Here is an 11,550-nt window from a genome sequence, read left to right as displayed (position 1 = left end):
AAGAAGGAACCCGAGCCCCGCCCGGAATACACCGAGAAGCAAATAGCATGGGCAAAAGACTTCATAACCCTTCCATCACAATATGACTTACACTATAAGCCTGATGACTATACACGCACATTGCAGAAGGAAGTGAAAAAGAGCAGCTCACGTGCAAGTGCAAGTGGGAGCAAATCAAGTTCAACTACAAGCAAGAAAAAATCAGACGTTCCTCAGCTTGGACAACAGGCCAAACAGTCGATCCCACCCCTCAAGGTGTTAACCGAGAATGTTCCCCCTCCGGTGCAGGGGCAAGCTTTTGAAAGAGCAAAGGAGTTGGCGGCTGAATGTGGTATCTCGGTTGAAGATTTGCTGGCTTCCCAAGACGACAGGATACCCAAGGCTGTGGTAGCCCCTAAGCCACAGTTTGTCATGGGAGAGCCTTTGGTCAACAAAGATAATCTTCCAACAAATATGCGTTACTTGCATCAATGGTACTTAAGTGAATCAAAGAATGGGAGAATGATGATCGTGCAGAGTGTCCCACGGGAGTACTACGGCCGCTCCGAAGAAATCCATATCGACTTTGATGAACTCTTCCAGATGTACAATGGCGACGCCCTCGACAAATCGCTTATGAGTTGCTATTGTTTGTAAGTTTTTCAATTTGTTGTCTACATATAACTTGTTTAGTTATTTCAATTCATTGTCTATATATAACTTGTACTCTATTATGCAGAATGAAGATTCTGGATTGTAAAAGTAAGACCATCCTAAATATTGGGTTTATTGACCCAGATAAAATACATATAGCGACGCAAACTGATAAACCCAAGGAGACGGAGGAAAACATTCTAAGGTTTTTAATAGATCAAAATTTCTGTGACCACATACTGTTTCCATACAACTTCAGGTGAGGGTCTTTACTCTGTTGTGTCCATTCACTTATAAGTGTAATTGACAAGTTACTGACACACACACACACACATATATATATACATGTGCAGCTTCCATTGGATTCTGTTGGACATTAAAATTGATAAGGGAAGAGTTGATGCCTTTGACCCATTATCTAGACCCTTGGAACAGTTCCAAAGCCTGCAGGACATGCTCCAAGGGTAATTTTAATCATTCTTGCGCTCTATCGGTCTCTTTCGATGATTTTCTGATATATCAATTAATGAAAAACTTAGCAAATCATTATCCTTGTCGGGCAGGGTTTGGAAGCGGTTCAAGTGCGTGACTCCCGGTAACTTTCCTGAGAAGCTGACCTTTAGAGCGGCTCAGGTAAGTAGTAGTATGATATACTTCTATTAATTTTCAATACATTTATGATGCTAGATTATTATTTTGATTATATATATTCTATTCTCGTAAAGTGCGACCAGCAGCCACGGGGAATGCATCTATGCGGATACTATGTTTGCGAGACCATTCGCACGTTTACCTCTGAGCTCAAGGATCACAGATTCGACGTAAGCAATGAGCATTCACACCTCTATTTTTACCCGTCATTCTTTGTTATCATGATTGATATTCATATTCATCTCCTCTTCTTATATAGCACACGGCCATGAGGACGAAGGTCCTACCAGAGCAACGCCCGATTGCTGTTGCAGAGGAGCTTGCGGGATTTCTGAGGACGGAAGCTATAGATGACAAAGGACGATTTAGTGTAGCTAAGGGCCATTACTGATGTTCGTCCATGTAATCGAATAGACGAGCTCTAGTCCCGATAATTCAGATCTCCATATAATTGTATATATATGCTCGCTTGTAAGATAAGTTAATCTTATATATATATATGCATAATTATTTCTATTTAAATTATATGAAAACTAATTCCCGAACACCAAACGAGGCATCACGTTAATCTCCCGAACACCTAAACCCTAAAACCCTAAAACCCAAAAATAATTTCATTCAAAAAAAACCCAAAAACCAGCAAAATCTGAAAATCTTTAGTCCCGGTCCGTGTAACGAACCGGGACTAAAGGGCCTGCCCCTGGGGCGCTACGAGGCGCCCACGTGGAGCACCTTTAGTCCCGGATTGTAACAGGGACGGGACTAAAGGTTAGGCCTTTAGTCCCGCCCCTTTAGTCCCGGTTGGTGAACCGGGACTAAAGCCCCTTACGGGCCGGGACTAAAGACTCGAGGGAGGCATTGAGAATTGGGGCGACGTGGCTGGGCCTTTAGTCCCGGCCCAGAGGCAGGCCGGGACTAAATGGTCCCGGCCAAAGGCCCGTTTTCCAATGTTATGATTAATTGATACATTGGTCGCTCGATGGTCCAGAGATCTCGATGTAATTTTAACTATGTTTCACATGTTTTATTCTTCTGATGAAATTTTTATAATTAATTGATCCGAATTCTTTTTCAAAAAAAAAAGTACAATGTTTTTTTTAATAACAAAAAAATGTATACTGTTATGATTGTGGATAGAAGGAATACTTCATTGCGAGCAAAACCACAAAAGAAAAGCTTCACTGCGAGCACAGAGAGACGCCGATCAACATCAACTACCGCCGGTGCCCCGCACTCAGCGCCAAGCGACTGCCAGAAATTAGCAGGCCCCGCCGGCCAACCCAATTAATCTGTTGTCCTCTGTCTGGAGCGGTGGAGAAAAGGCGGGAACCACGCGAACCACGAGGGCCGGCAAAGCTCACCTGAGCTTGCTCAAATCCGTACCCTAAACATGCCAATCCGAGTACTCGTGCAAGCTACTGTACGATTTTAGCGAGGCTTACTAGAAGCACCGCAGGCCGAACGTACGTTAGAGCTAGATAACGAGTTTAGCAAATGTGCTCTGCACTCCCAACATGGCATCACCACCGTCGACGACCTGCGGTGACACTCCACCGAGCAGAGCTTTGTCCTTCCTCCCGAGGCCACCGGCATAAACCAGCGGACACACAACAGCCGGCGCCGCGCTCACGCCAGGCCGCCAGGCACAACGCCGACCACCATGGCACCCAAAGCCACCATGACCCTGTATCTTGAACTATGCGGTGAGATCTGGGGCCTCGGCGGCATCCATGATGAGCTCGCTGGATCTGGATTGCAACATGCAATCTGAACCCTGTTGGCTTTTCGTCTTCAGGATTGAACACACGAGCACCCTGCAACTCGATTAGTTGTGTACGTGTAACTCGGCTCAACATATACGAACTAGCTGTAGCTCTCGCCGGTGCTCACGCAAACACGGGACCAAAACACACGCACGTAAACGCAGCAACACGAAGATGACCAGAGGCACGTGTCGTGCCTCGTAATAATCTCTTTATTGTTTTTCTCGTTTTTCTGGCATACAAAACTTACGCAACGCTGCATATATATATATATATATATATATATATATATATATATATATATATATATATGCATCGACCTGGCTAGCAAGCCGACTCCAACTAGACGTCTAAGTCCAACACGAAGAGTCAATCTAGCCGGACTTCACCTGCACACACTAATTACTACTCCCTCCGTTCCTAAATATAAGTCTTTCTAGAGGTTCAACTAATAGACTACATACGGATATATATAGACATACTTTACAGTATAGATTCATTCATTTTGCTCCGTATGTAGACACCTAGTGAAATATCTTAAAAGACTTATATTTAGGTACGGAGGGAGTAATTTCTAAACCAGAGTTAGTACAACTCGTATATGATCAGGACATCCACATGAAAAACTTTCCACACTATACGGCAACCTGCCTAACTGAATATGACTCCGTTTGGATTATTCCTACATTCACCCCCTAATCCAAACTATCGACTGAGAGACTTAGAACTAACACATCACCTAGATTACCAGCCCACGCCGTCACATCTTAGCGTGCTACATGCAGACTAAACACATAGCCTCTCATGCAGGAGCTCAACTTAACTGGTGCGCATCCATCTTCACGTTGGCCTTCGTCTTCTCGCCGAGACACACTAACAACTCAGACACAAACAAAAAACTAAAGACACGACTTTTTTTCCCGCCGTAGCTTCTTCATCAAAGCAAGCCCGAGCTGTCATCCACGTCCACTTTAGCTAGTTGCAGCATCTCGTGCTCCTTCTTTGCCTCCTTCCGCGGATCAGGACACTCTCGAGAATAGTGTCCATAGTCCTCGCAATTGTAGCACAGAACTTTAGATTTGTCAAACTTCCGGTACTTCTGCTTATCTTTCTTCTTATTGCGCGAGAACATCAACTGCTCCTCTTCTTGGTCGCGTTCCCATCCTTTCAATGTCAACTCATAGGTCTTTAGCTGCCCGATCACCTCCATCACCGACATCTTCGTCACATCGCCCCACTGCTCGATGGTGCCAATGATCCGTAAAAACTTGTCGGGAACAACTCGTAGTAATTTCTCCACAACTACGATGTCCTCCATCTTTGATCCGAGAGCTCGCATCTCATTAACCAGGGAGGTTAGTTTTAACGCAAATTCACCAACCCCTTCTGACGCCTTCATGCTCATCCTCTCGAACTCCCTCCTTAGAGCTTGAATATGTGCCTTCTTGACACGATCATCTCCAGCATGCATCTCCTTGAGCAATTGCCAAGCTTCCTTTGCCGTCTCTTTCTCCGATATAAACATGAAAACGGCATCAGACACACCTTGGGCTATGATGGCGAAAGCCTCTTGGTCCTTTGTCTCTTCGACCGCGCCTTCACCTTTCACCGCTGCCCAAACTCTATGCGCACGCATGAAGATCTTCATCTTCGCGGCCCACACCCCATAGTTGTCACCATCAAGCATGGGGTACTGGATGGTCACACCACCACCACTCGCCTTCGAAGTCGACATGATCCTCTTCTTTGATTTTCTGTCGTTCGTGACACAACTTGACGGCGACGACAACTCCACCGTGACGCAACTTGACGGAGAAGCCTCCACACCTTGCTCTAGATACCAATTGTTGGCTTTTCGCCCTCAGAATTGAACACACGACCACCCTACAGCTCGACTAGTCGTGTATGTGCAACTTGGCTCAACGTATACGAACTAGCTGTAGCACTCGATATCTCGCCGGTGGTCACGCAAACACCGGGAACAGAACACACGCACGCGAACGCAGCAACACGAAGATGGCCAGAGGCACCTGTCGTGCCTCGTAATAATCTGACGGCTCTGATACCAATTGTTGGTTTTTCGCCCTCAGGATTGAACACACGACCACCCTGCAGCTCGACTAGTCGTGTACGTGCAACTCGGCTCAACGTATACGAACTAGCTGTAGCACTCGATATCTCGCCGGTGCTCACGCAAACACTGGGACCAGAACACACGCACATGAACGCAGCAACACGAAGATGGCTAGAGGCACGTGTCGTGACTCGTAATAATCTCTTTATTGCTTTTCTCGTTTTTCTGGTATACAAAACTCACGCAACGCTATATATATATATATATATATATATATATATATATATATATATATATATATATATATATATATCCAACTAGACGTCTAAGTCCAACACGGAGAGTCAATCCTAACCGGACTTCACTGCACACTAATTACTAATTCCTAAACCAGCTAGTACAATTCGTATATGACCAGGACATCCGCATGAAAAACTTTTCAGACTATACGGCAACCTGCCTAACTGAATATGACTCCGTTTGAATTATTCCTACAAACCCCAACACATGCACTGTCAAGGGCCGAGGGGTTAACTAGAGCTGAAAACATACGCATAACTTATCTTCATGTAAGAACCTTATATAACCTTGATCAACTTGACAGTGGTTTTGAGTGTTCCGAGAGAGTCTCACGGCCCTCTACATCCTTAGATTCACGCACATGTAATCTACTCCTATTTGCGGAAGATGCATGGGAAAACGGAGTTTATCAGCAAATGAACGAGGTAGAAACATCAACATTCTTATGCATAAGAGTAGTTATAAAATTGAAAACAGATGTAATTCCTAAGCGAACCTCGCCACACTAAAGTGATGTGGGACCTTAGTGTAGCAAAATGCATATTGCATGTCCCTAAATAAAATGCATATTGCATGAGGTATGGCTTAAACCAGCCACGAATTTAATTAAATTGGCCAAGCTTGTTCAAATTTTTTTTTTTACCAAAACTTGTGTAAACTTAGGCGTGCCTAGGCAAACTTTAGTCTGAACCAACAACTGAACAACCCCTTGTTATATTTACCGTGTTTTTCTTGTTATTCAAATAAAACCACATGAGAATGATTCTCCCCTTAATTTTGTGGGACGCAGGAAAAACACGTAATAAATCAAAAAAAATTGTGCGTTCGAGGTGGTCGCAGCTGTCTAATCTAGCCAAATCATTCATTTTCACAAGAAAAAAAAGCTCGTCGCCGAGGAAAACAAATAAGATAAGGTCGACACACCACACCATGTCTCTGTCCCGGCGTCCATGACCACTGGATTTGGTGGCCATGGGACAAATTATTAACTCTTGGGAACGTGTGTGGTTCCCGCGTCTTGAATTCTGATTTTTCTTTTGCTTTTGGCACAAGGGCAGGCGCCTGGTATATATAAGTGTACAGGGCCGGAGAGCAGGGCAGCAGCCTGGCTAGCTAGCTAGCAGTGCTAACACAGTAGTGTCCATAGTTGGACGAAACTAATCAAACGAGGGGAGAATTGAAGAGAGACACGTCGATATGAAGCCCTCGTTCGTCACTGCTATAGCGGCACTACTCTTGATAGCCGCACAGCATGCCTCCATCGTCGCCGCCGGCAAAGGCCCCAGGGTCATCATAGTCGGCGCCGGCATGTCCGGTATATATATCACCCATGCATGCAACATCCGTAGCTAATAGAGTACGTGCATTGAACGTCGTCGTCGTGCGTGCAGGTATCTCGGCGGGGAAGCGGCTGTGGGACGCCGGGGTGAGGGACCTGCTGATCCTGGAGGCGACGGACCGGGTGGGCGGGCGGATGCACAAGCACAACTTCGGCGGCCTCAACGTGGAGATCGGCGCCAACTGGGTGGAGGGCCTCAACGGGGACAAGACCAACCCCATCTGGCCCATGGTCAACTCCACCCTCAAGCTCAGGAACTTCTACTCCGACTTCGACGGCGTCGTCGCCAACGTCTACAAGGAGAGGTACGTACGATGCACATAAAATGAAGAAACATATATACCATATATATATATAAAGATTGTTAACCAGCAACATGCATAAGCATAAAAGAGGCATAAAGTATGGACATGCACGTGAGAACGAAAACATGACCATGACCATATGCATGAGGTCGCTCTGATAAAACGCACGTGGGAAAAACGCCAAAACATAAGCTTTCAGTGATGGGCACCACCTAATAAGTGCAGAACAGTAACCGACCTGAGGTGTGCAAAAACGACGCGCACGCAGCATGATGGACGATGTATTAATTAAAACAATGACCAAAACTATTAACTCACAAATACGAACAATCATACAATGGAGGCCGACGCACAGTCACAGACGATGATCGATTTGTTACACACGGACTGTAAATCTCTCATAAGCTGCAGCACACATGCATGCAGCTCGTCGACGGTCTAACTAACTAACATGATTTTATGCTTGTTTGCATCAACAACACCTGCAGCGGTGGCCTCTACGACGAGGAGTTCGTGCAGAAGAGAATGGACCGCGCCGACGAGGTGGAAGAGCTGGGCGGCAAGTTCGCCGCGAAGTTGGATCCCAGCGGCCGCGACGACATCTCCATCTTGGCCATGCAGCGCCTCTTCAACCAGTACGTATATGCGTGCTTAATTTGCTAGCCGCCATGGCACTGCATGCATGATGCATGGCTACCATGCATGATTCGGCCGTAGCATGTTTCGGGCTGATCCATCGGTCGTCTGTGCGTCGTTGCAGCCAGCCGAACGGGCCGACGACGCCGGTGGACATGGCGCTGGACTACTACAAGTACGACTACGAGTTTGCCGAGCCGCCGCGCGTCACCAGCCTGCAGGGCACCGAGCCGACGGCCACCTTCGCCGACTTCGGGGACGACGCCAACTTTGTCGCCGATCAGCGCGGATTCGAGACCATCATATATCACATCGCCGGCCAGTACCTGCGTTCTGACAAGTCCGGGAACATCATAGATCCTAGGGTCAAGCTCAACAAGGTATTCATGGTTTTAGAGAAAAAAATAAAAGCATCTAATAATCAAACTTTTCAAACATCAACTACTATGACAAATGCTGCAAAATAATTTATGTATAAATAATATAACTAAATTCAGACGCTGTTTTGGGTAAAAGGACTTTCCTTTCGAAAAACCAAGTGTGACATAAACACACCGACAAACATTGACACAACGCTGGAAGCGAAGAGAATCAAAGATGAACGAAGTCACCACAGATCTCTCGGTATCAATGAGTATACCACTAATCGTTGAAAGCATAATCACCTTGGAACATTCCACACACAAGAATTGCCTTTGAAATACAATTCTCTCACTGCTAACCACCCAAACTAATTAATTAATACTCCCTTCATCACGGTTTAGAAGACACGATTTCATTTACATGCATTTTCAAAATAGAAGAGGATTAAGGCGCATGACATTTACTATTTGATTAATTAGGGGTACTAGTAGGTTGCATGCATTCCTCGTTTAGTGATTGTGTGAGTTATTGTACATTATCTTTTCAAATAATTAGGTGCCGTGCAGTTAGTGTGTGAGCACTTGCAAAAATAAAATAAAATAAAGCCAATCAAGATTCATCTTGGTCCCAGAGATCGCTCATGAGCGTCTTCTAAACCGTAACGGAGGAAGTAGATGTTATAAGGAAAATTGATATCTTCTCGCAAAAAAGGAAAATTGTTATCGTTAATATATAATCTTTTCTTATAAGCATGTAAGAAAAATGTTAGCTACAGACTAAAGTTTAGTCAGTACAGTAGCAATCATTTATTTGATCTATATCTAATGGTTTTGCTTGTCTGTAAAATAACAAATTATAAATTATATGAGGCAAATATTTTGCCAACTTACATGATTCATGGAGGTGCATATGTAATAGGAAAAAGTTCCCAAATAATAAGTGCCGCACATGCGTCACGAAGAACTCCGGCCCTAACTTTTACAACTAAAAGTTGCCATCCAAAAAAAAAAAAACTAAAACTTGCCATCCAAAAAGGTTCAGAGTCTTCACGTCACTTAAGTTGTCATCCTCATATCACTAAACTTGCTAAAAAGCATTTGGAGTTGCCATGTGTTCGTGCCACACGTGTGGCACTTATCAGGGTCCAAAAACATTTGATTTAATGGTTACTAAATTGGCTAATGGTTGTTATTGATCACACTTCTTTTATACAGAACGCAAAGTGGTTATTGATCACGCTTTTTATATCCTGAATTCTCCATGCCACTTCCATTCCGTCCGAAATTTATACAGAAATTGTGAAATCTTATGAATTGCGCCAAAATTGATTTCAGTGTGTTACATAGTATAGTAGTGTAGTACAACTGGAAGAAACGGGTACATCCTCTAAAAAAACAAAAAAACCGGCGCAATCCGTAATTTTGGACAAATTTGGAGGGGCGTTGATGCATGCACAAAATTGTAGGTGGTGCGGCAGATCTCGTACAATGACAAAGGCGTGGTGGTGACTACAGAGGACAACTCAGCGTACAGCGCAGACTACGTGATGGTGTCCACAAGCTTAGGCGTCCTGCAGAGCGACCTCATACAGTTCAAGCCTCAGCTGCCAGTACGTCGTCAGTTAATCAATCTGTTCCTCTTCTCAATTTCACATATATCCAACATTCACATCCAATCCAACATCACTCCGGCCGCAACAGAATAATTAATCCTAGCTGGTGTACGTGTGCGTCAAACAACCCAGGCATGGAAGATCATGGCCATCTACAGGTTCGACATGGCCGTGTACACCAAGATCTTCCTCAAGTTCCCTAAAAAGTTCTGGCCGACGGGCCCCGGGAAGCAGTTCTTCGTCTACGCCAGCTCCAGGAGAGGCTACTACGGGATGTGGCAGTCGTTCGAGAAGGAGTACCCCGGGGCCAACGTGCTGCTGGTGACGGTGACGGACGTGGAGTCGCGGCGGATCGAGCAGCAGCCCGACAACGTGACCATGGCGGAGGCCGTGGGCGTGCTGCGCAACATGTTCCCCGACCGGGACGTCCCCGACGCCACCGATATCTACGTGCCGCGCTGGTGGTCCAACCGATTCTTCAAGGGCTCCTACTCCAACTGGCCCATCGGCGTCAACCGCTACGAGTACGACCAGCTCCGGGTACGACCCACCAGTAGGCCACGCCACGCAGGCGTATACAGTGCGCCGATGCTGAAACTTAGGCATCATATATATGACTTGTCGTCTTTGATTGATCATGATCATGATCATGATCGCATGCATGCAGGCGCCGGTTGGCGGGCGGGTCTACTTCACCGGGGAGCACACCAGCGAGCACTACAATGGCTATGTCCACGGAGCTTATCTTGCAGGTATACACTCCGCGGACATTCTGATGAACAAGGCCCTCAACAACGTCGACTTTAAAGTCCGTCCCAAGTATGACGACGAGCTGAAAGCTGAGGTATATATATACATACGTACAACTAATCCATCAACGTTTGATCTCTTGGTGTCTGCACCAAAGATGCATGTAAGATCTGCTGAATTTCTGAAAAATACACTGCTTGAATCTACTCGTCGCTGCAGGCTAAATGAAGGAGGAAGTTGAGATGCCATGCCAGTCTGCTCGCATGCATCGTCATGGAATAAACTCAGACGCGTGCCACAGTTAACGTGGAAGCTTTTCCCCAAGAATTTGATGTGAGGCGAAATAATGTGACGTTCCAGCTTTCTTTCGTGCCTCCCGTGTTTGGATTCTCCGAGAGTATGTGGTTCCTGTTGAAGCGTTCCAGTGATGTAATTTCTTGTAATTTGATCGAATAAAAACACTTGGCCGTCGAGGCCTAAAGTTCGTCCTTGAGCTGAATGGTCTATATTGACAACACTCTTTAATGGTATAGTAGCATAATGTTTCGTGCGTTGCTACGGAACCACAAAGATAGTTCGGTTGTATTGCATTATTAGTATATAACAACCGATGCATGTGCAACACCACAAAAAAGGAACTCAATCAAGCAGCCAACACCACACTTGCATAATTACGGCAACGATGTATGCACCATTGCAAAGTAAAAAAAGTTTCAAGTTGGAGGGGTCCTGTGGGTTCCACATGGACGAGGGAGATTGGGATGGAATGTGAGAGTGAACTCACCACCAACAACAACTCCAATTTTGCGGGTAGAGGAGAGGGATGAGAAAGGAGGATTTTGCCGCGGAAACAGTATGGCCAGCTCCAACTGTGCGGGCTCGTCCTCTGTTTTGGCTGGGCCGGGGGTGCCGGAGTCCTACATGGCTGGCGTTCGGACTCCCGCAAGACACCCCTTACTTGCTTCCAATTTGTGGGAAAGTAGACATCCGGATCACTCTATAGACCGGTGTGGGATGCCATGTCTGGGTTTCCAAGCAAGCAGAAAGCAAAGCCGATTCGGGAACTGTCACGTTCAAGATGCGACCCTATCCTCAATTTGGCACGAGGACCTCATCAGGGATAG

At 45.7% G+C, this 11,550-nt stretch overlaps 1 protein-coding gene across 1 annotated transcript; it reads left to right on the top strand.

The window, feature by feature from the left end:
• Window positions 1-6,508: 6,508 nt before the first annotated feature.
• On the top strand, window positions 6,509-10,919 carry LOC123412562 (polyamine oxidase 7-like). Its single transcript, XM_045105511.1, has 8 exons — window positions 6,509-6,736; window positions 6,813-7,065; window positions 7,554-7,700; window positions 7,826-8,081; window positions 9,530-9,673; window positions 9,809-10,216; window positions 10,344-10,520; window positions 10,646-10,919. The coding sequence occupies exons 1-8, from the start codon at window positions 6,619-6,621 to the stop codon at window positions 10,652-10,654; spliced, it is 1,512 nt and encodes a 503-aa protein (XP_044961446.1). The 5' UTR covers window positions 6,509-6,618; the 3' UTR covers window positions 10,655-10,919.
• The last annotated feature ends 631 nt before the right edge of the window (window positions 10,920-11,550 follow it).

Source organism: Hordeum vulgare, chromosome 7H, assembly GCF_904849725.1.
Source record: "Hordeum vulgare subsp. vulgare chromosome 7H, MorexV3_pseudomolecules_assembly, whole genome shotgun sequence".
NCBI lineage: Eukaryota > Viridiplantae > Streptophyta > Magnoliopsida > Poales > Poaceae > Hordeum > Hordeum vulgare.
This window is presented reverse-complemented; position numbering and strand designations above follow the sequence as displayed.

What these genes read in the sequence shown, in the direction of transcription:
- LOC123412562 (XM_045105511.1), top strand. Translation starts at nt 6,619, where the DNA reads ATGAAGCCCTCGTTCGTCACTGCTATAGCGGCACTACTCTTGATAGCC. An exon ending in ATGCAGCGCCTCTTCAACCA is followed by an intron (nt 7,701 to 7,825) that starts GTACGTATATGC and finishes GCGTCGTTGCAG; the next exon opens with CCAGCCGAACGGGCCGACGA. An exon ending in ACGAGTACGACCAGCTCCGG is followed by an intron (nt 10,217 to 10,343) that starts GTACGACCCACC and finishes GCATGCATGCAG; the next exon opens with GCGCCGGTTGGCGGGCGGGT.